At 39.4% G+C, this 24,088-nt stretch overlaps 1 protein-coding gene across 1 annotated transcript; it reads right to left on the reverse strand.

The window, feature by feature from the left end:
* Positions 1 to 1,888: 1,888 nt before the first annotated feature.
* CRLF2 (cytokine receptor like factor 2) lies at positions 1,889 to 14,813 on the reverse strand. The gene is made up of 8 exons (XM_050915331.1): positions 14,738 to 14,813; positions 10,193 to 10,304; positions 9,261 to 9,433; positions 7,530 to 7,669; positions 6,631 to 6,793; positions 4,488 to 4,602; positions 3,367 to 3,451; positions 1,889 to 2,158 (listed from the first exon to the last, which is right to left on the reverse strand). The coding sequence occupies exons 1-8, from the start codon at positions 14,811 to 14,813 to the stop codon at positions 1,889 to 1,891; spliced, it is 1,134 nt and encodes a 377-aa protein (XP_050771288.1).
* Between the last annotated feature and the right edge of the window lie 9,275 nt (positions 14,814 to 24,088).

A 24,088-nucleotide genomic window follows, 5' to 3' on the forward strand; every position in this document is an offset into this window, starting at 1 on the left:
AAGTAACTAAGCAATACATTCTGGGCTTTACTTCCCACTTTATTGTTTGAATCATTACTGGAACAGGTTCTTGTCTGTTGTAAATCGCTGTAACTTCTTTGGTTCTCATGCAATAATGCCAATTTATATCAGATGAGAAGAGCTGAGTTGAGCTAGATTCTGCTCATCAAATTATATGCAGCTTGCAGTAGTTTAAAATCCATTGCATTCTTACGGTGCTATTGAAATTTTGCATGGTTACCTTTATAAAAAATTCCCAGAAATGTGGGGTGTACAAAAGGCCCCCCAAAACTTGCACACATCTGTTTTAGATAGGAAAAGGCAGAAATGTTTCAGGATTATGGGAAATCCTTTGTTAGCATGTTAATCTTGTTAGTGAACAACCAAATCTGAGGTAATGTCAAGAAAAACTTGGGGAATGTGTCTGAACTATCCTTCCCGTTAAGTTTCCCACTTATTGGCCAGAAAAATTCTGGATTTTTCCTTGTACAGCAAACTGTGTCACCTAGAAACAGATTTTGAGACCTAATGATCTATATTACGGTTTACCATTCCCAAAGAGATCTGGAGTTGAAGTTTTTTAAGCACTGAATTAAAAATATTTTACTAATCACTGTAATTTTCTGATATGTGCAATTTCTAAGTTACACTATAAATCAGTCAATGAAAGTATGCAACTGGCAAAGCTTAGACAACTGATAGTCATTTAATGACTGACTGATATCCAGGCAAATAACTGGAGCTGATTCAACATATAATCACAGTATATCTACAAGACCTTACCCATATCATAGATGTTTTTAGCACTTAAACTATTTTACAAAATATGCTTTCAAATAGCATGTAACCTAAGTGATACAGGGAAATTCAGAATAGTCAGGATCTTTTTCCTGAGGTCTAATTCCACAGTATATTGCATTTTAAATTTAAAATTAAACATATTTTAAAAGATGGTGTGTTTAGAAAACTTTAGAACATAGTTTGAGAACAAAAGGCTGGTATATGCAATATGAATAAGAAGTCCTAATTTGGGTCTACAGCTGCTGATTGCACTAAAAACCAGTTTGAAATAAATGCAACAGTTAAATATAAATATTGTTCAAAATGAACCTGAGCTTTCTAGAAGGAGTTGCTTAGTCACACAAAGACTGTAAGATGCTGAGGACCTGACCTCAGAGGAGGCCCATGAAGCCCCACTGTTCTGGAGGAAGCTGCCTACATAGCACTGCATGCAGGATAAAATGTGACTCAATACTGCACATCATCACTCTTCTGTTCTTAGACACGGGGCTTATTCTTTCTTTTTATAAAACCTTTGATGTGTGCCATGCAGCACAAAGTTTCACAGTGGGAGAAGCAGCTTACAAAAGCAAGCACTTCTAGTCTAAGGAGGGCTCGCAAAGCAGTATCCTATCACTGTGAAAATGAGCAGTATATGGTCTGGGCTTTGTGAGACAAAGACCATTACCAGAAAAATCCCTTTATTTTCTCTCTTCATTTGGGAAGAATGACAGTGTAGTTTGCACTGCTGTACATACTCTGTAAGCACAAGGACTGAGTCTCGGCTCTGCGAACATGTATTATGGAGGAGCTCTTGTTCTCTCCTGTCCATAGCAGGAAAATGGGGCTCAATTTAGTCTTAGAGATAAAATGCAATTAGAACAACAAATCATAACTCCATAAATTATCAGGAGCTTGTTTCAAACACTGAGCCTGCCCAAATAATCATAAGTGCTGGGAAAGTACAGATCTGAAACCAGATAATACAGCCTAGTGTCTTTCTTGATGTGAATCTACTCATGACAACCTTTTCTATTCAGCCACTCCCCTAAACTCATCAGGATCTTTTAAGTAATTATTTCCTAACACCTTCTGCATTATGCAGGTTTTATAACATCACATACATATCATCATTCATTAAAATCTGGAAGCCAGCAAAAGAAGCTACAGTGCTGGATGCTGGCATCAGGCAGGCAATCTGAGCTGCTTTGGAGTCATTATTTTCAGCTGCTCCTGAAAAAGTGAAGATTTTTTCCCGAGGTCCCTGTTTGTCACTGTTCTCATCTTCTTGCTGGCTTTCTGCCTCAATGATGCACTCTGGCTCTTCATATTCTAGCTTGGTTTGCACCACTGCATGATCAGTTTTGTCTATCCATTCCTAGGAAAATGCAAACGTTGATGTTGGCAGGGACTGAGATATCAATCAAAAGAAACCTGGCTGTACAGACACTGATTTTCCTTTAGTAGTGACGTCTTTCCAGGATAAGCCACAATGGACAAGACGAAAAGGAAGCAATATAGACAAACAGGACATAAGATAACAGGACGGAATAAAGGCAGAATGGCAGGAAAGCAGACAGGATTCCACAAATGCACACAAACTCCTACTTATTATTGAGACCACATTAAATACCTCTTTGTATTTAATCAGGGCCTTTAGAAAACCTTGGATGTGTAAAATACGTGGTGTTCCCTCCTTGATAGACTCATGCGTTCTTTGACCCAAGCCCTGACTTAATCTAAATTAAGACTGAGTTTACATGGAGATTTAGGCGACATAGCATTTCTGTATGAAAGCTTCAGTATTAATTTGCATTTATATCTTTCTTTTTCAGTTTCAGTTTAAAGCTATCTTATATATAGAAAGTTTTCACTTTGTCACTGAAACATTATTACTGCTTTTTGATATTGTCATTGGGTTTGAAAATGCAAATATTTGACTTGTCTCCACTCAGAGGAAACTTAGTAGTAATTAAGATAAAGACAGCCCAATTAATACAGAAAAATACATCACATATGTGATGTCATGGACTCAAGAAACAGCAAGAATACAGAAGCAAAAACTGTGGCCTATTCATTTGACAGCCATTTCATACCTAAAGGTTTAGCGACCATACACCTCTGTGGCTAAGAGGGGATGCTTCCTACTGTGACTGATGCCTCCAAAGGCATGAGTGCCATCACTGGCTCAGCACTAAGTCTCACAGCACTTCACAAACATAACGGGCAAGGTCAGGTTGAAGCAAGCTCCCTGAGCTGTCATGTGCAGGAAGGGCTGCAAACACCACAATGGCATCTCACTGGATATTGTGCCTCTGGATACACTTAAATTCTTCTCCAGCAATTTCTCTGTCTCTTGCTATAGCAAGTGTCTTTTCACAGTGCCAAAGCAGCACTGCATTGATTGTATGAGCTCTGGTATTTGCTCTGTGGGTCCTCTTGGTGATGGTGCACGAGGGGAAGGGCTTTTCTCTTGGGTCAGAGAGTGCTTCTGGTGATGTCTGTGCAGAGCAAGTATCAGTAGCTACTTTCAAATTATTCTCAACACTGTAGAGTTTACAGCCTTGCTAGGAAGGGAATGTTTACCTGGAAGTTTCCATTATGATCATTGAAGAGATCAACAAATATATATTTTGCATCTGGTATAGCAGGCATGACTGACTTCTGAAGCCTGCAAAGAGGAAAGAAAAATACAAACTGATGTTTTGTTATAGCATAGTCATTCATACAAAAATCTACTTCAGCACAGTTCTGTAGCCACAAATCTATTTTACATGACAGTACTCTAGGCTTGATTTCTTTTAAATGCGTTCTAAAGTCAAAAAGCAGTTACAACAGTATGATAACGCTATCAGGCAAAGAGTGATTTTTCTGCTGGATTTTCAACCAACCCCATCGTAGTAAAATCTGGACTCTGTACAAACTTCCAGCTAGTCAGCAAGTGCCATTCTGCTCCATGCAGTAGTCAGAGCTTTACATTCCCTGGCCACATTCCCCTAGACTGGTGGTGCAGCAACCAGCTGTATTGGCTGACTTAATGAACACAGATGTAAACTTGAAACATAAAAGTATAGGAGAAAAAACTCAGCTTATGATCTAAAAAGGTTATCAGAGTCCCGTATACTTTCAGCTCTGAAAATACTACATTTTTGGCTTTTTTTTCCCCACCGAAAAAGCCAAAATTTGGGGCCTTTACAGGTTTTGTTTGGTTTTTTGGTGATTTGGGTTTCTTTAAACTGTAGATTCTAAACATGAACAGAGTCATTCAACTGCAAATCCAAATATTCTTACAGGCTTATTAAAGTTGAATGCACTCAAGTTTACTTTAGCCTACTGCAAACAGAGATTGAGTCTGATGAAAGTTGCACAAAAGAATGTCAGTTCAGAAGAAATAACCAAAATAATTGGCTTCTCAGGATTTAACTAGATTTCTAAAAAAGAGAAGAAATTATGTGCAAGAGACAGAATTTTATCATGAAACATTGTCTTTTACCAAAATTGTTCTGTTTTTGAAAATTAAAGGCCTTGGTGTTTGGAAGTCCAGGATGCATTATCCCTCAAATAGTAATTCAGCTACTGACTTCTACATCTTCATGATGACTTCATTTATCAGATAAGAATTTTGAGTGCTAAGAGCCTTGATCCTGAATGCTAGCTCTATTTTCATGTCATGGTTATTTAGTAGTAACCAATAAAATTATATTTACCTCTGCCATTTACACAGAAGAATCAAGAGGGTAAGCGTCATTAGAAGTACTGTCAGCAAACAACTTAAAACAATTACTGTGTTTGACTGAGATTTTATATCATCATCACATGAATCTAGGAATAATCACAAAAAAGTATGTGAAAAAATTATTTTTTGCTTTAAAAGTAAATATTCCTAATCATGCTAGAACATTGACTTTTCTTTAAAAAAAAAACAAAACAAGAAAAGTTTTTAAGAACAAATAAGACAAGCTCAATTTTTCAATTGAAACTGAAAAGAAAAGCCATCCTTCCCCACATCTTGCAACAAAAGAAAACTGTGCTTTTATTTATGTAAACTGACTTGGTACAGGACAAAGGAGTGGGCTTACAGGCAAAGAGTAGAGGCGTTATGAATGAATTGAGTATTTCTTCTCATCTTCTTCACATTACATTGACAGTGATACAGCAATTTTGTGCTAAGATCTATATTACATACACCTACTTACAATCACCAAAGCTGCAAGGGCAATTTTACATGTAGCCTAAATGTCTTATTTCCCAAGATAAAACAAACGAACAAACAACATCTCCCCTATCCCAGCAAAAAAAAGCCAGCAAGCCACAAGTGCTGATACCCAGAAAGTAACTAGTAGCAGGTTATCATCTAACACACAGATATGTAAAACTAATACATTTGTGCACTTTTCAGCATTCTCAGTGTTTTTCCTGCAGCTTTTGTAATGCCACCTCAAAACTCTACCTCCTACTACTGACCTGCTCTCTGCATAAATACTGTAAAAACTAAATGGTTATTCATACAGGAGCAACTGTCCAGCCTGTTCCACCTGCCTGCTTTATTCAGCTTGCCAGAAAGCCACAAGAAAAGTTGTGATCCCCAAGTAAGGTATTCAGAGCCTATGAAATTTCTTGAGCATAGCTTTGTTCATGGCTTCCTCTGATGTTAGATTTGGAGTCAATAATAACTCATTAAAGTCCTGAAGTGAAGTGCTTGCCCCAGTGAAGGGGCTGTGCCAATGTCACTTCTGATCCAGGGGCACCCAGAGTGACTGAACCATTAGTCCGTCTCTTCTGTGCTTTCTGTCCTTGAAGTTATCTGCTGGCAGTCTCTGGTCAAATGGTCCAGGTAGGGCTGTTATGTGCTCACCTCGCAGAGGGGCACAGGGAGACATTGTCCTCTGTGTTTTCTTAAGGGCATTCGCCAACCACACCTGAGGACATGCTTGCAGACTCACGATTTGCATGGTGGAGGAGGCTTCTCTGGAGGTCAGCACTGTGGCTACTACTAGTGCACAGGCTACACATACCTATGCTCCAGGATTTCATCCCAGCTTTGCGCATACAGATTTTCTTCAGGTGAGCTAATAGCCCATTGCATTTTAGAGAACTCAGATCTGGGTACACTGGACATCTGGGTGTCTCATAATTCTGACAAAGCCTAGTGGGTGGCATTTTGTGCTTAGCTGATATGATACGAATGTGTTGGGATGGTGTACAGTCTTTTCTTTACTACAGCAAATCTGTTTATTGGTTTTGATAACCAGTAGAAATAGTTTCCATCAAAGGTCTAATTGAAGTCAATCATACTCAGATGTGTCTGTCTGGTGGGAAAGCAGTGCTGATATTGACTTTGCTTCCATTTCATCTCTTTTTCCCCATCCTCCCTGTTTTGATCAATCCAGCACATACAAGCATCAGACTGCTATGACCTCTGGTCCTGTAGTTCAACGGGGTGTACTTTCAAAAAAAACTGCCTTCAAAAATGAGGCATCAAGGATTTTCTTAGGGTTCAGGTTTGATGTTCGAATATCATCTGTGGACTCCCCCACCCCGCCCCCCACCCCCACCCCCCACGCATCACATCGCTGTCATTTGTGGACCCTAGACACTATTGTAACACAAATAGTAAGGACACTCTTAACTTTGCTGATTATGGCATAAATTGATAGTGTTATGGGCCATCAGGAACAAAGTGGACAGGAGGTAAACATGGGCAATTAGACATCCACATGAACTTTCTCTGATAACAGAAGATGGAGCACAACAGTGCAACATTAATTTGCTGCATGTTCCTAGCCTCTTTTGCAGTCTCCCCTTCCCCCTTTGTATTTAGACAATATATGAATGTAGCACAGCTGTTACCTAATAACGTGCCATTCATCCAAAATGTTTCTGCTTCCCAGTCACTGCTGTAATTAACTACATTGCAGTACGGTACTAGCCTCTTCAGTCTGACCCGGAAAGAATAGCATTTCCTTGGATCAAAGCCTTGCTCTCCAACACTGCAACACTTAGAAGTTCTGGACTGAGAAGGAAGATGTATCATCGTTAATTCTGGTTTTCAAGACAGTGCTTCAGAAAGCTACGTTCAGTCATGGTCACAACTAGGACAAGGGATAGGCCAACCCAAAACCTCAGAACTGAATTTTAACTTCTCTGAGTTTCGAGGAATTCTGTTTCTTGACTGACTCTTCACTATTCGTATCTGTTCCTCATTGTCTGATATTGAGTTGAAGGTCATAACAATCATTACATAGTGCACTATGTTACAGTTGCATATTTACAATATGCAAAGACACTTCAATCCACAAAATATTTACAAGTTATTTTTGAGACTGGAAAGGTTTAAGTCAATGAAATAATATTTAGAAATACTTAACAGCTAACTTTAGAATAAATAAAAATCCTGTGTCATGTCTTTTCTTTCATTCTATTTCATGGCTTTTTCTCCCTTTTTCTCTCTTCTTTTCTCTACTCTTCTTTCTGCTTTTATCTTCCAAAACTACTCTATTCTGAAAGTAAGACCTTTCCCTTAGATTGTCCTCAGCTCTTTGGGTGGCAACTAGATATAGCTCAAAAAGTAAATGATTTCTGGCATGGCAAGGATCCAGGATCCTAAAAATCTAACTGTTTTCTACTACCATTTATATTTGAAAATATAGGATGGGAGAACAATTTGAAAACTACTCTATTTTACATTCTATGGAGATGTTACTTCCAGCTCTTTCCAATGTTAATTAAAAACATCATGTCCAACTCACTTGCCACTCTTTGTCAAACTTGCTTTTGTATTGAAGCTCGAGTCTCAAGCACTTCACAGCTCTCTCTGGTTTGTTACAGCTTACAGTAACAGTGTCCTCTTTCCAGAAGAAGGTCACATTTTCTGGTCGATTGGGCTTTACTAAGAAGAAGAGAAACAAATTATGCTATAGTCTCTTAAAAAGAAGTACTTCGCAATTAAAATTATTGTTATTCCTTCCTGTCTCAATGTTTCTCTGAGTAGTAGAGTGAAGAAGGTGGACTTTCTTCTTGGAGGACACACTTTGGTAGCTGACCTCCCTATTAAACATCAAAATGAAGCTTGACACCATGGCACTGCTCACCAGTCGAGGTGCCACATTCAAAGGTAGATACTATCTCATGTCAGGAATCTATTGCAAGTACTTAAGGAAGGACTCAAGTCTCCTCATACTCCCTGCAATCAAGAGAAAGAAAGAGGCTTCTTCACTGGAAAGGGACTGACAAATTCCATACCATAAAACCTACAAGACACACTTGTGCAGCTGCTGGAGGCTATGTGGGATATGGTGGGGCATCTGCAAAAAGCACGGGGTGCCTACCTGTGCACAACTGAATCTACCCCTCACTGTTTTCAGATGGTCAGAAGAGCATGCAATGGTTTGATCTATGCAGCTTGTTAGTCTTCAGTAGTGGGAAATAAAGGGGTGAGAAGAGTGTTACCTGCTTTCTCAGTCTTTCTAGTTGCCTTTTTGTATTATGAAAATTCTGCCTTCCTAATTTAAAGACTTAAGTCTGATCCTTGATATTTGTGCTTTGTTACCTAACCCTTTTGAAATTCATTTTACTATCAGTGGGCGTTTAATAGCTAAAATTCAAGGATTAGGCTGCAGCTTTCCATAATTTACCAGATATTGGTAAAATTATGAGATATAAAAGTATTCTCAAAGTTAGATGCCTTGACAGGTTTTTGTTTAATCTCTTTTGCTAAAACATTATTAATAAATGCTAATAATGATTTGAAATATATATATATTTTCAGATAATTGTGTTGTATATTTTCTGTGTGATTTTCATCAGAAATAATCCCTCCACTTTAAATACTGTAACTATGTGAAATTCTAGAAGATTTTGATAAACTAATCTCATACTAGATGTGAAATACATATTTAGGGGCAGGAGGGATTTAATAAAAACAGGAACATCGTCTCTCTACTAGTAGGAGGATGTCTCTCTTACGCTGTCAGACTGTACCAGAGCCACTCAACTAATTTCTGTTGACATCTGATGATAGTTTTATGACAGTCTCTTTGATAAGAAGTAGTTTGCTGCCTCGCATCCCATGGAAGATGGCAAAAGAATGCAAGGTTGAAAATACGAGAAAGATCACACATCCAGCACTAAGACAAGAAACTATCAGCTTTTATTCATTTTCCTGATATGAATACTGAGCAGGCCTGCACTAGACTAAGCACACCCATATATTTTAGTATTTTCATTCTGATTTTGAAACTGTATTTTGGGACAAATCTAAGTCCCATGTAATCTCACTTAGCTGCAGCTGCACACAGGTCTGTGTAACTACAGATGACAGCAAGGGATGAAAATCAATATGAAATAACTATAGTTTGGTTTTAGCACACACACCAACACTTTATACACCAGTATAACTGATTTCTTCTCAAACTAAGGACAACTAAGGAATCAGTGAAGACATTAGGACTACCAAAGTAGTTGTGATTTTACATACTTACTATAAAAATCAGATTTTAGTCTTTTAGAAAAAAGCTCTTCACTTCCATTGCTGTTCCTGATAGAGATGGCAAGGGTGGGTCCTTCTGTCTTAAAAAGACATCCAGAATTATAATCTTGATCCAATAAATAGGTGGGACATGGCTTCCAAACTTTGTGCTTGCCTTCATCAAATCTATAAATGAAATAATATTGGTGAATGGAATGCTCTTACCACTTAACAAAAGTTAATTCCTTTTTTTTACTGTTCTTTTTTCTTTCTTTCTTTTTTTTTTTTCTTTTTCAAATGCTCCTACCAAGGGAAGTCTGGGTAAGGAATTTCTTGAAGTGGCAAATTTCATAGTGCTATGAGGGAATTCATTACCCAAACTTCATTGACTTTCCAGCCCTGGGTTTTGATGCAGTCTGAAATTATCAAGTTTCCTTCATGTTGTTATTGTTGTTGTTTTCTAATAAGAGAATGACTTGCTCAAACAGATGTTTTCATGAACCTGTTTCCAAGATTGTACTGCTAAAAGTTCTTTCACATATACCACCCAGAAAGAAAAGGGAAGATCAAGCGCTATGACTGTCTTTAACCAAAACATTAAATTTCTGTTAGTCATTAATGACGTCCATTAATAAGAAAAATATACACACAGATGTGGAAAAAATATACACACTTTCAATATTGTAATTAGCATTAGCATTTAGCATGAAACAAGAGGGACAAATCTTTCATATAATGTCTGTTGTGACTGACTATTGAGCAGGATTCTTGATTTGTACACTTCCATAGCAGGTTGTGAATATAAACAGGTTTCATGCTGGATGATTAATAAATGTTAAACGCATTTTCAGGTACCATTCACAGAAGACTCAAATGGACTTAGATATTTCAGCCTCCCAAAGTAAATCCTTTAAGAAGAGAAGAATAGGCATTGTCAATACTCACGTATAAGAAAATGACACATTCTCACTGTGAAATAGTTCTCTTGCTGTCCACGTAATCTGCATCTTCTCATTATTGAAATTGATTATTGTGGTCCTGATGGCATCTTTCCAACCTGCCCAGGACATTGACAGAGAATATGATTTCAGCAATGAGTATGAAATGCATCCCTTGACATTGGTATGCAATCAGTATTTCAAAGATATGTATGCAATAGACTCGGATGATCATAAAATAAGACGACATAAGAATATCTAAAATGCAAGAAAACAGAGTAAAATAACCTAGAGAGGCTGAAATTAGAATTTCAAAATAGCAAAATGAAAGCGTGCACAGCAACACCAGGGAGCACCCCATGGTCCCTCTGCAAAAAGTATAGACTGGTTCACGTGTATGCAATGCATAGGGCCTATACCTTGAGGCCAGCTCAGTACTGTAGAGCTGCTAGTATCTGAAGTCTGAAGGGAATTGCAAAGCAAAGAGGTAACATTACTGGTGAAAAGTAGGTGCTTGCAGATGTCAAATGATCGGTAAAGGTTTTGAAGAATCTTGTAGAATTTGCTAAGAAAAATGGCTCTAATCACTCTAAGGTGTTCAGGCAATTTGATCACAAGGGCTGTACAGGTACAGAAAAAAGGGAGGAAAAGGAAAAAGGGAGTTTATAACCTAAATAAGCAACACAATTAAAAGAAGAGAAGAAAGGAGAGGAAAAGCTTGTTTTAAATACCTCCAAGAGGAAAACACTGTAATGCTATGAGTTTTATCCCTCCAAGTTCAGAGTGGTAAAATAATATTGCACTGCTTAGTCTTTCTAACTGAATTTTCTCTTACTGGGCAGTATAAATACCTTTTTTTTTAAAATTATGTTTGTAGGGAAATTGGTGGAATTAACACATATAGCACTGGTTCATTAATTGTAAGAGAGAGCACACAGAATTTGCTCATGCAAATTTTTTGTATACACCTGAGAAAAACTATGGTGCCAATATTTAGATTGAATTTGCCTCTCACATAGGTGATGTGTGCTTGGGAAGCTCCTTGAACTTGTGACTATGTATCCCACAACCCTGACACTGCCAGCAGAGAAATAAAAGTGAAGATTTTGGTAAAGTGGCAACTCACCCTTCTCTCTCCAGTACAGGCCACTCTTGAAATCCTTTTCAGGGTGGCACATTTTCCCTCAATTCCAACGCAAAAAGGACACCAGCATCAAAACCCTAAATCCCATAAAGTTCCTTTAATGGGGTGTTCAATCTCTTCAAACTCATAGTGGGTTAGTTGAGGGGTGGTTGGCTCTAGAGATGGATAATAAGGAAACCAGAGGGACCACAGGGGATTTCCACACACTAAGGGGTGGACACTAAATAAAACCTGAGGGTCTGATCTGACTGGCCTGTTGGAAGGCACCAAAAGTCACCAATTCATTCTGAACCTTGGACAACACTCATTATTCTCTATTTTTCAGTTATATTATGATAGCTCTATCCTACTTATTAGAGGCTGCGGTTCAGAGATGCACACTAAATCTTGGGTTTGGCAATGCATATTTTTTCGGATGACAGAGAAGAATATCAGTTTGGCTCCAGTCCTGCAGTGATTTATCGATGGACTTAACTTTGTACACTCTGAGTAGTCCACTTGACTTCAGCAGGATTACTCAGAGCGCATCAACTTAACAACACATATAAATCTTTCTAGGATCAGAACCTTTTTCTGCAAAAAACCTACATATTATGAATTGAAACTCTGGGATTTTAACATTTAAATATAAACTCCAGCAGCTGCAGTTATTCATGTACTAAAATGGAAGGTAATTCGTTATTAAATACTTTAACAATAAATAGAACCATTTGATAGAAATGGAACAGAAATTGTAATAAACTATCTGGTGAGATATATATATATTCTTTCCTGTGCTCTAGTTTTTAAGAACTTCATAATAAATCAGTCTTAACTAACTAACTATGTTGGACAGAAAAGGTTTTACCAATCTTTTATTATTAAAGACTGTGTTTGTAGAGCTCTAGTCAGGGCAATTTTCTACTGTGCTTTCTAATTTCATGAGTTTTGTAGCCTTTTTGAATGTAGTATGAGTTATGTTTTGTGTAAATGTTCAGTAAACATTTGCGTGTATCTTTTCAAATTATAGCATGTATATGTTGCATAATTCACATTTCGACATGAAAAGATGTATAGCCTAAGTGAGGTTTTTAAAGTTTGGATTAAATTGACATCAAATCCTCCGAGGATATGTACAGGTTATCTGAAATATGGTATTTCCTTCTGATGATCTTTCCTTTGCCTTTACCTGAAAAGGTGTTTAATTTCCTTTTTTTTTTTCCTTTGAAGCACATATACACCTATACTTCTGGAGGCAGAACCATGCATATCTTTTGTTAATGGAAAGAGATAGAGAGAAAGAGAATAGAGGGGACCATTTCTCTCCCTTTCTTTATGATGGAATTTTTATGAATCTACCTGTAACACCATGGATCGTTCTCAGCTAATGTGCCAGCTCTTCCACAGTAACTGTAATTATTTAAAGCATTCTTCCATTCATCATCCTAGAGGCACACAATAGTCCAAAGTAACACATTAATCATTATTCTTTGTATTATGTTAATGGGTAGATGGTCAAAAATATTATGAATAAGCAGTCCCTGGGCTAAAGAGGGGTGGCAGCAACTTTCTGTCTGAGGATGGCCTGCTGGTCTAGGTATGCAGTATGTTGCAGTGCTGTACTGCACATACCAGTGCCTGGAGCATGAGCTTCAGAGAGAATTATCCAAGCCTACATCTTTGGTAAAACCAGACGGGGACTGGTAGGGCTCCACACAAGACTTTAACCTCCAGGCACTGCTGGGCACCTAGCTCTTCTCAGGACAGAGAAGCATGGAAAATACCACTATGATGTGTGGAGAAAGTACTTTTACAGGGGAAAAAAAAGAAATTTCCTTGAGCAATAAATTATGCAGACACAACCATGAGAAAGAATATGAGCAAGTACATTCCACGTTCAAGCCACTTTTCAAAGTTTATTACTGAGAAAAAATACTATTGAAGGGGAACATTGTAAAAAGGCTGAATCTCATGGAACAGATCAAAAAAGAGAAAAAAGAGAGGCAGAGTGTCAATCTGCAAAGATAACAGAATGGAACATGCATGTACTGGAACAGTTGAAACCTCATTGAAACATAACAAAAAAGAAAAACTGCTTTTGATTTCCTTACACTGATGAAACCTGATAAGTAACCACAGGTTGAACTTCCACATATTGCAGCACACTGTATTAGAAACTACTGGAGAGTAAGACCTAGATCTGAGCCTACAGTTTTTAGTTACCCTTAATACTACTGATCTATGAGAACAGTTTCATTTCATTAATAGGAAAACATGTAGGCAAAAGTACAACTCCTTGCACACAAGACTGCTGAATTGAATGCACAGGACAGAATGAATAGAAAACCTCTTTTCAAGAAAAGGAACAAGACAGCAAGAGAGAGTTTTTTATAGACTTTTTGAGACAAGGCATAATCCTTATAGCGTAATTGTTATAACCCTTTAAACTGAGTGGTTTTTTTCAGAAGATTGCCAACCATTGCTAGGCATCATGACACTTTGCATCAAATAAGCACCACAACTGTAATTTTCATGCCATCAGTACAGCATGGCTATAGGTGGTTGCCATCTCAGGACAGGGAAGAGTCATGTCGCTTCACAGGAGAGCCAGTGACTCACAGGAGCAATTAACACTGGAGAATCAGGTGGTGCTGCGTTGCTGAAAATGGTACTTACCGTACGTATAGCAGAACAGAGAGCTGATTTATAGGTTGATAAGACAAGAGCATAACTTTAAAGTATTTCTTTGTCCTTATAAAATGAATGACAGGGAACTTGTGATAAATTAACAAGAGTGAAGATTAGATTATCAGTCTATGTGTTGGGCTTTATGTTTGATTTCTGTAATAATCCATTTATCTTTGGCAAGCTATAAGTAATGACGTTGCAGACAAATAAATGAAATAATGTTCTTATATTTAGGTAGCCAAATAACCAGTCTTTAGTATCTTTATTAATTTTGCTGTTTAATAGTATTTTTACCTTGATGCTTTCTCAGGCATAAGATATTGCTGGATATTTTCTCATTGTGTTCATTCTTCCAGAATACTAAGTGCTGAAGTCTTACCTGGAATCTGTTTTATCCATCTTTGTTCAATGTGAAGGCTAGTCTTTTTTGGATGCAGTCTACTCTGTTATAACCTATGCCTTAGACAGTAAGTAGTCCTGCTTAAAGACCACACACAAGCTTAGCGAGTTCTGCCTTGATTTTTAATTAGAAAACTTCATAGAAATCTGCTATTACCATCATCATTATTGTTTTTTTTTAAGAATCCACTTTCATCTCTGCTAGATATCAATTTCTGTTTGGTTGATTCTTTTCACCAAAAAAAGTACTGAATATTGTAACACATGAGGTAAAGTATGCACAGAAATATGGCTAACTAATATATCAATTTCTTAAATAAATATTTGGGGATTTGAACTTACCAGGAGATTGTGACTGAGAAGCCACCAAGTTGCCCAGTGCGAAGATCATTGAACATGCTTGAAAGATGAGTCTCATGGTTGGAATGACACAACAAACTGTGAAGAGATGAGTAATTGTAATCTCTGGACTTTACTATTTGATCACTTTCTACCAGAGACTGGAGGGAACTGGAGGAAATGACTACAGGAAATAAAAAATTGACATATCTCTAACTGTAAACAAATCAGAAGTGCAGGACTTCGGAATGCAAACCTTCTTCATACTATGTTAAAAAAAATAAAATTACTTTCTCAGAATATGAGTATCTCTCTTGTCAGCACTTTGCTTTATCTTTTCACAGCTGTATCAATCAGAGGTGACCATAGCCCTGATCTAAACGAGGACGAGGTAGCTGTGCATAGCTGTGACCACATCATATCATGGATGAAGACACTGACCTCAAAGTGCCCAGTGACCTGAGGGTAGGAGAGGTACAAACAGCCTGCCTCCCCACTTACAAATCAGGAGCTGTTCCTGCTAGCAGATGTTAATACTGCCACTCCATATGCCTGGTGCACCTCAGCTGGCTTGAGCCACTTCTGTCCCCAAATCAGAGGCAGAAGTTGTAGGCCTTTTTGTGACAGAGAGAGCTGAGCTGCTAGGGGTAGCGAGGCTATCACACAAGAGGTAGCACTAGGATGAATTTCCTCCTGTGTTAATCTGGACACATATATGCTGCTATAGCTTCCAAATATATCCATATACTTAACAATACATATATATACACACACACACTGTACCTATACCTTATATATCCATATAACTAAAATTATACATAGAAAGTGGGAAATAGAACAGTGTTTTGCCTGAGATGAAACATATTTTAGAAAGAGCAGAACTTAAAATCTTATAATAATCACAATTATCATGTCTAAAGAGACCTATTATCTGTAGGTCTGCAGTAAACTGGGCTTAGACTATGTCCACATAGTAGTGCAGCAAGCAGGAGCGGTGAAGCAGTGGGGTGAAGCAGTTGGTGCTGAGGACTCAAGAGCCAAACAGTGTGCAAGGGGACAGCGGGCAGTCTTCCCTAGACTAGCACCAGTCCAGCCCCATGGGCTGAATGCCTGTTAGCAGTCAGAGTCTGCTAGATGCCTTCCTGGAGCGCATCTTCTGGGCTAGGTTCACCCAAGAGGAACCCAGTGCTCCACTGCATGAACAAAAACATGGGGACCATTGGGAGATTCACTTCACAAGGACAGTCCTAATCTGAACTGACAAGTCAGTGTGGCCCTAGCCTGCTGAGCTTGTCCAGCAAGAGCTCAGGAAGACAGCCCTGAGTGACAAAGTGCTCTCTTCTCTGGGCTTGCTGGGTGCTCCCTTCACGTCTTGGTAAAGGTTTACATTTTACTTTTCTAGGGACATGGAAACAGGCAAGCATACTGACTCCCTTCAAATCCAGTCTCTCCCTTCACTAAGCATCACACGAAATAAGCTGCTCCATGAAATCAACAGGTAAAAATATAAATGGTAGACCTCAATTCCTATCTCCGTTTCCTAGCTGGTCTCAAGCTTTTTCTGTGCTTGCATCAAAAAACGTACAGGAACCTTCTTCTCATGCAGGGGCATGCTTGGGCAGATGAATGACTCAGTCATGCTGCATGCAAAGTGGCCTGGGCACACACACCATACTGCCTTCTGGAGACCTCGTCCCTAGACTACTTTTTGCCTCCAGTTTCTCAAGTAGGGAGAGCAGAAGTTTGTCTGCTGCAAATGGTACTACACAGGGAGCTGGATCGTGGCTGGGAATACACCCAGAAGTGCTGCCATGATTTCTGTTTAGGCTTATCTTCTTTCCTCTCAGAGCCTTCCCTAATGTGTTCACTGTCCTTTTTAACTCTTTGTCAGATGAGACCCTTATCAGCTTTGTGACATCATCAAAGTCTCCAGCCAGGTGACGTGATACCAGTTTTGATCTGGCTATTCACTGTTCCTGGGTTGGTTAGTTTCACTGGCTTATCCATTGCATGTCCCAGGAAGACCTATTCAAATCTCAGTGACTCTTGGAAACCCCAGCACTATCTTCTGACACACATACAGTACTCTGTTAGCTGTCCAGCCCCTGCTTTGATCAAGTTCCTCTAGGGAGTCATTAATTCTTGGAACTAAAATAACAAGCAACGCAGAACTGAAATACTAAACTAGGTCATAGGTGATAGTTAATGGAAAGCTGAAATCACTCACGGTTTCCACAGTCAGCATCGCAGAAGCCAGTGAGATAAACAAATGAAGGCAGAGATCCAAAATTCTCTGGTTCCCCAGGACATGGCAACTCCCACATGTCCACATTTGAGTTAAAAACACATTTTCCTTCTAGAACATGTGTCTTGTCTTTCCTTCCAGAACATGTGTCTTGAGTGTGGTGGAGCCGAATTTGTCCCTGTCTGCTTTTTATACAGGTAAAACACACTGGACCGCAGACCTCCTAAGACAGTTTATTCTTTGGGGGAAAGGGATGTGGGCAGACAACATGCAAAGAAAAGGTATCTAAAATACCTTCTGGCTTATAATTATTCTGATTTTGAGACACTACATCTAAAACAAGGTCTAATTCTCAAGCGACAACAGCACATTTTCACTGACCATTTCCTCCTACCAGATATTTTGGTACCTCAAGTAATTGTCCCTCCCACCAGTCTCTACTTCCTTTTAAGACAAGGAGGGCCTCTTGAAGTCAAACAAAATTACTCCTTTTATGACTTTTGAAACCAAACCTAGGGCTGAGATCCTGGGGAATAAAAAACGATAACAACCGGGTCAAACAAACTGCTTGCAGAAAGCTGACGCACTGTCGAGCTATTTTTGCTGCTGCTGAGAGAAACGTCAGATGTGGCACTTGAAGGACGTGGGGCCTGGGCACCTTGCACCTCTCCCCACGCAGGCAGACACCGGCCCAACCACCTGCCTCAGGTTCTGCTTTCTGGAAGCAAGCTCTGATTACCTGGTTTGATTTTTTCAAATATGGATGATCCCAGTCCATGAATTGAAAAGTCGCCTGTGAGCCAGAGGGTCTGTTCTCCCTCAGGCCTTTTTCTGCCTGTCTGCAGGAGTGTAATTGATTAACTTGCCCACATCCTCTGGGTCATTGCTCCCATGAGGACAAAGACGGAGCACTCTCACAGTGTGCCCCCTCTTCAGGGCTCACACACAGTGCAGCGTTGGCATGTTTGGCCTGAGAAAACAAGATCCATCCTAATATTGCAACTTTGTGCAGGAACAGGGAAAGCAAAGAGTGAGGGTGAGTTGAAAATTAGCAGCCAGGGCTTGTGATTTTGACTGCCAGTAGAGAAAACTCTTAACAAGGTACCCAGAGGACAAGGACAATGAAAGTAAAGCAAGTAAATCAAAAAAAGCCCTTTTGACTCCATTTTGCACCTTGGATCAAACTGCACAAACAGCCCTTGGCCCTTTGCCAACTCCTCCACCCATGACAGCAGCTCTCTGAGGTGGTTTCATTCGCCAGCTGCAACCTCCAGCACCCTTACTGACTTTTATCAGCGTCCTTCCTCTCTTTTTTTTTTCCCTTCCTATTTCATCAGCAGTATAAAACAGGTCTTTGATCACCACATAGTTCAGCAAAGCAAATTGTCTAGTTTATTTTTTCCTTCACTTAGAACCTAAACAATCAATAGCCTGTGAGTAACTTCATTTTAATGTTATTTACTTACTCATGGCCTTGGTAACAGACTCCACAAAAAGCCCCGCAAAATAGCAGAGATGCTATCTTTTTTGCAGCGATGATCCCTTGTAATTTTTAGCATTAACAGGAAGTGATTTCAGTGTGCTTCGAGTGGGTGGGATAAAGGGAACAATGACCCATTTATAGAAAACAGTGAGTCCCATCACTCCATGACAAATCAGCTTAGTCACCTTGAGTCAGTTCAGCCCATTGTTCTGACAGGACAACCTGATTCCCTTTTGTAATATGCTGCAAAGTACATGTGTAAAGACCTCTACTGTACTTTTTGGACTCATCTTCTGCCCATGGGCAAAGCTTAGAGGATTAATCCTCAAGGGTCCCTGGCATTCTTAAAATTCTTGGTCTTGTGCAATCACTTCAAAAAGTGTCACTTGTTGGTCTTTCCTCGTATCACCATGGCTTGGCCTGTCCCAGCCTTCTTTATGAATGACAGGAAAGCAATGGAGGGAAAAAAACAAGCAAAGATGGCAGGAGGTCTGCATGGATGAGCAAGGAGCTCCTATCTGAAATCAGACATGAAAAGGAAGTGTACAAGAGTGGAAGCAGGAGCAGATGACCTAGCAGTATAAAGCTGCTTTTCGATCTTGCAGGGACAGGGTTAGAAAAGTCAAGGCCAACCTGGAGCTGAGTCTGTTAAGCGATGTGAAGGGCAACAAGAAAGGATCTACAAGTACATAAACAGTAAAAGGAAGACTAAGGAAAACATGGGCCTGCTGCTGAATGAGGCAGGGGATTTGGTGACAAATGACACAGAAAATGCTGAGGTATTCAATGCCTTCTTTGCTTCAGTCTTTACTAGCAAGACCAGCCTTAAGAAATCCCAGGCCCCTGAGACCAGAAGGAAAGGCTGGAGCAAAGAAAACTCACCCTTACCAGAGAAGGACCAGTTAGCAAGCACTTTAACAAACTGGACGTACATAAATCCATTGGGCTTCACAGGATGCATCCATGAATGCTGACAGAGCTGGTAGATGGGAAAGATTCCTGAGAACTGGAAGAATGCAAACATCACTCCTATCTTCAAAAAGGGAAAGGAGGAGGATCAGGGAACCACTGGCTGATCAGCCTCATCTCAATCCCTGGGAAGGTGATGGAGCAACTAAACCTGGAAACCATTTCCAAATATATGAAATCATGCTCAGTCAACCTGACAGCATTCTACAACAAAGCGACTATGTTGGTGGACAGGGGGGAAAACAGTGGATACTGTTTACTTTGACTTTAGTAAGGCCTTTGACATTGTCTCCCACAACATCCTCATAGACAAGTTGACAAAGTACAGGTTAGATAAGAGTTGAGGTGGATTGAAAACTGGCTGAACTATCAAGCCCAGAGTGTTGTGATTCATGGCACAAAGTCCAGTTGGAGGCCAGCAACTAGTGGTGTACCCCAGGGGTCAATATTGTGGCCAATACAGATTAACATCTTCATTAATGACCTGGACGCTGGGACAAAGTGCACTGTTGGCAAATTCACAGACAATAAAAAAATGGGAGGAGTGGCTGATACAGTAGAAGGTTGTGCAGCCATTCAGAGGGACCTCAACGGGCTGGAGAGTTGGGCAGAGGGGAACCTCAGGAAACTTAGCAAGATGAAATGCAAAGTCCTGTAACTGGGGTGGTATAATGCTGGGCTCCAGTACATGCTGAGGGTTGACCAGCTGGAAAGCAGCTCTGCAGAAAAGGACCTTGATGTCCCAATGTACAACAAGATGAACATGAGCCCGCAACACACTGTAGCAGCAAAGAAGGTCAACAGCCTCCTGGGCTGCATTAGGCAAAGTGTTGCCAGCAAGTTGAGGGAAGTGAGTCTTCCTCTCTACTCAGACCTGGTGAGACACATTTGGAGTGCTGGGTCCAGTACTAGGCTCCCCAGTACAAGAAAGATGTAGAGCAAGTCCAGTGAAGGGCCACAAAGATTAAGAGACTGAAGCACCTTTCATACAAGGAGAGGTTGACAGCCTGGAGAGGGCTCAGGGGGACTTTATCCATGTGTATACATAGCTGAAGGGAGTAAAGATGATAGAGCCAGACTCTTCGCAGTGATGCCCACTAACAGGACAAGAGGCAATGGGCAGAAATTAAAAAAGATGAAATTCAATCTGAACACAAGGAAGCACTTTTTCCTGTCAGAGTGGCTGAGCACTGGCACAGGTTGCCCAGGGAGGCTGTGGAGTCTCCAGCTGTGGAGATATTCAAAATCCAACCGTACGCAGTCCTGGGCAACTGGCTCTATTTGACTTTGCTTGAGCAGGGGGATTGGACTAAATGATTTTGAGAGGTGCCTTCCAACCTCAACCATTCTGTGATGTTGTGAAAACACAGGAAATGTCACACCACTTTGCATTTACACATCTGAAGTATTGCAGTTCTTGTACTTCCCTATCCTCCATTTCCCAACAAGGTGGTAGACTTAGAAAAGAGAGAGAAGAACTGCAAAGTCAGCCAGAGGCAGGGAGCAATAACAGTAAGAGGAAAAAATGGATAGAATGGTGCTTTGCAACTTGGAGAAAAGATGAGTGAGTGGAGAATTGATAAAGGTCTAGAAGTTCATGAATAATGAGATGGTAACTAAGGAGTGACTGTTTGCCTTTTCTTACAACATAGGACTTCCTGACTTCATAAATGAAGTTATGAGGTGGCAAGATTAGAACAAACATTAAATAACACTGTTTCTGAAAATATATCTTCAAACAGTGGAGTGTGCTCCATAGTGAGCAAGTTGCAGCTTGGCAGCTGATACTATATTTTTGGTAGGTCTAGGAACGCTGACACAGCCAACACTGGTAAGCATGCAATAAGACACAGTAGACGATGGGTGAAAGAGGAAAGAGAGAGAAATATCACTTGTCTGTTCACCAGAAATAGAACCTGAAATGATCAGAGGAGGCATGCTCCAGAACCTGAAATTTTCGTCGGTATGGATAAGAAAGAGGAACAACTTGCACAAAGTGGGACCTAGTCATAGATTTTAATATCAGGTCATGATCAAGAGATCTGACTTCTTATGTGCAAAAAACCAGTCAATTTTATCCCATAAATCCTGGACTGGCAATGTGGGCATATTCAGTGTCTAAAACTCAAGAAACACTCACATATTTCTTTCTCTGGACAGAACTGCAACAGTTACATCCAAGCAATGTGTATGGAGAGTTGAATTAACATCTGACTATCTTAAATTGGAAGGCTGATCTCTCTGTTGCAGGAATGTGCCCTGAAGTAGGAAAGTAGAGGTTGGTCTAGACGAACCTAAAAAGCAATGATTAACTTGTGTGTGTGTGCGAGAACATTGCCTTTCTAGCTTTAAAATGCAAGTAAGCTTAATTACAGATCCCATACATGATTGCACTACAGAGTTTTATCACTAAAGAGGACTGAAAGTTTCCTGCTGCTTTGCGCTTGTTTGCATGATATCATTACAATCTGCCCAACCATACTTATTTTCTGAACTTACCGGAAACTTTGAGCTTTCATTCATTCTCAGGCATTGCCTGTTAGCTACTCGTAGCCACAATAAGCAAGCATTCAAAACTGTGAACTCACCAAACATACTGCAGAGAGCAGTGTATAAAAGCCTGATCTGCAGTCATTTGTACCAGTGCCATTCTCATTCAGCACTGTCCTATACCTGCCTGGTACTCAACTGCCACCAGTGACAATACCTATGCCAAGGGAAGTGTAACATTAAACCAGATTCCATATGTACTACATCAGCAGGTAAAGCTGTCTCACACAAAATTATTTCAGAAGATCATTATTAGAGCTGCAAGGTGAAGTATCCCAAAGTCACAATAAAGAGTGATGTATAAGCTAAACCCTTTATTCAACTCCTTTTGTCTGCATACTGCATACAACTTAACCACAGAAAGATGGGTCCAGACAGCAGAAAGAAGCTGCTTTTTTAATGGATCACACCTGGATCATGAAGGAGTCTTTTATGTGTAGGATCCTGCTTGATGTGCTAAAGAATATGGAAGGAATATGCTGAATGAATCTGGGTGCTACAGAAATAAAGAAGAGGGTGTCCTGATAAGGATAGTCACATGCTGTGCAGGGCAGTTGTCTACACATTGGAAGTTCTTCACTTTGATAAGGTCTGTTACTGACATTAACAGCTCCCATGTAAATTTCAAGTCCTTACCTAAAAGAATAAGCATGCTTGGCCATTGCAAAAAAAAGTATCAGCAGAAATATTTCAATGTCAGCAAATAATAAAAAAACTTAGTCATTAAAAAATAGAATAGAATAGAATAGAATAGAATAGAATAGAATAGAATAGAATAGAATAGAATATTTCAGTTGGAAGGGATGTGCAATGATCATCTAGACCAATTCAGGGCTGACCAAAAGTTAAAGCATGTTGTTAAGGGCATTGTCCAAATGCCTCTTAAACACTGACAGGCTTGGAGCATTGACCACCTCTCTAGGAAACCTCTTCCAGTGTTTGACCACCCTCCCTGTAAAGAAATGTTTCACAATGTCAAGTCTGAACCTCCAAGAAAAAAAAAAAAGAAAAAAGAAATATTTTGGCTGAAGTTAAGCATCTTTTAAAAAAAATCAGACACAAGCAAGCATCCTACATAATGTAAAAATTAAGAATGAACAGTTCAAATTATAAAGTACTGAAACATTATAAGCAAAAGACAACACTTTTAATGGCTAGTATACAACAATTTCCATATTAGAAGGGGTTACCTGTTTCATTTAGAAAAAAGTCTTTTCATTATTCCAGTCATTAGGGTATGTTTAAATTTTTACCATATCACTTTGTTGAATTTCATCCTTGCCATGTGTATCCTTAAAAACACTTGTAATAAGTACTACATTTTTATTCTTAGTATTATGCTTTTATTTTCTGGGGAAGAGAATAATAGAATTATAAATTCAGGGATGCAACTGAACCCACTTCTCTTTTTGGGACTTCCTCAATTTTTTGCATATTTTGCATCAAAAGGAAATCTGACAGTCACTTACACTTCTGTTCTCTTTCTCTTTTCCCATCTACTTATGTTAACATCATGTGTGGGGCCCTTCAACTGCAAGTTAAAATATTGCCCTAGTCCCACATTTAAACTGAAAAGATGGCAAAGCAAATTTTACCATATGGTCTATAAAACAATCTATAGAAGATGGAGGAGTAGTTGTGTACAAGTGCATTTGTGATGATCTTTTGATTACATAATCCTTAAGATTATGTAAATTTAAGATCCTTAAAATTCTAATAATATACATTAATAATAATGACTAATAAGACTGTAATTATGTAATTACAGCATTACAGTCCTGTAATGCTAGGAAAGATTAGAGGTTAAAAATAATTTCTGTGACTTTCAGTTACTCTTCTTTGAAGAAGTCTGCTTCTTCCACCTGCCATCATTGAATATTTTGACCTACTTTTGAAATTTCCAGTCCTCTGGCACATTCCACAGCTTCTCTTGCTCTTTCCTGGTAAAAGGCAGAGCTCCTGTCATCCTGGAATAATCTTGTGTTGCAGGCAAGGCATTTTATTCCTGTTTCCTAAAATAGTAAAGAAGCTGAGAGGAATGCAACCTGAACTGACGGTGAACACATATATATGGGACAAAGGTCTGACTTATTAAAGAATACATAAG

The sequence above is a fragment of the Gymnogyps californianus genome, chromosome 1 (genome assembly GCF_018139145.2).
Source record: "Gymnogyps californianus isolate 813 chromosome 1, ASM1813914v2, whole genome shotgun sequence".
Taxonomy (NCBI): domain Eukaryota; kingdom Metazoa; phylum Chordata; class Aves; order Accipitriformes; family Cathartidae; genus Gymnogyps; species Gymnogyps californianus.

What these genes read in the sequence shown, in the direction of transcription:
- CRLF2 (XM_050915331.1), bottom strand. Translation starts at nt 14,813, where the DNA reads ATGAGACTCATCTTTCAAGCATGTTCAATGATCTTCGCACTGGGCAAC. An exon ending in AGTTTGACAAAGAGTGGCAA is followed by an intron (nt 6,794 to 7,529) that starts GTGAGTTGGACA and finishes CTTCCTTCTCAG; the next exon opens with TCCAGAACTTCTAAGTGTTG. An exon ending in ATCATAATGGAAACTTCCAG is followed by an intron (nt 2,159 to 3,366) that starts GTAAACATTCCC and finishes GCATTTTCCTAG; the next exon opens with GAATGGATAGACAAAACTGA.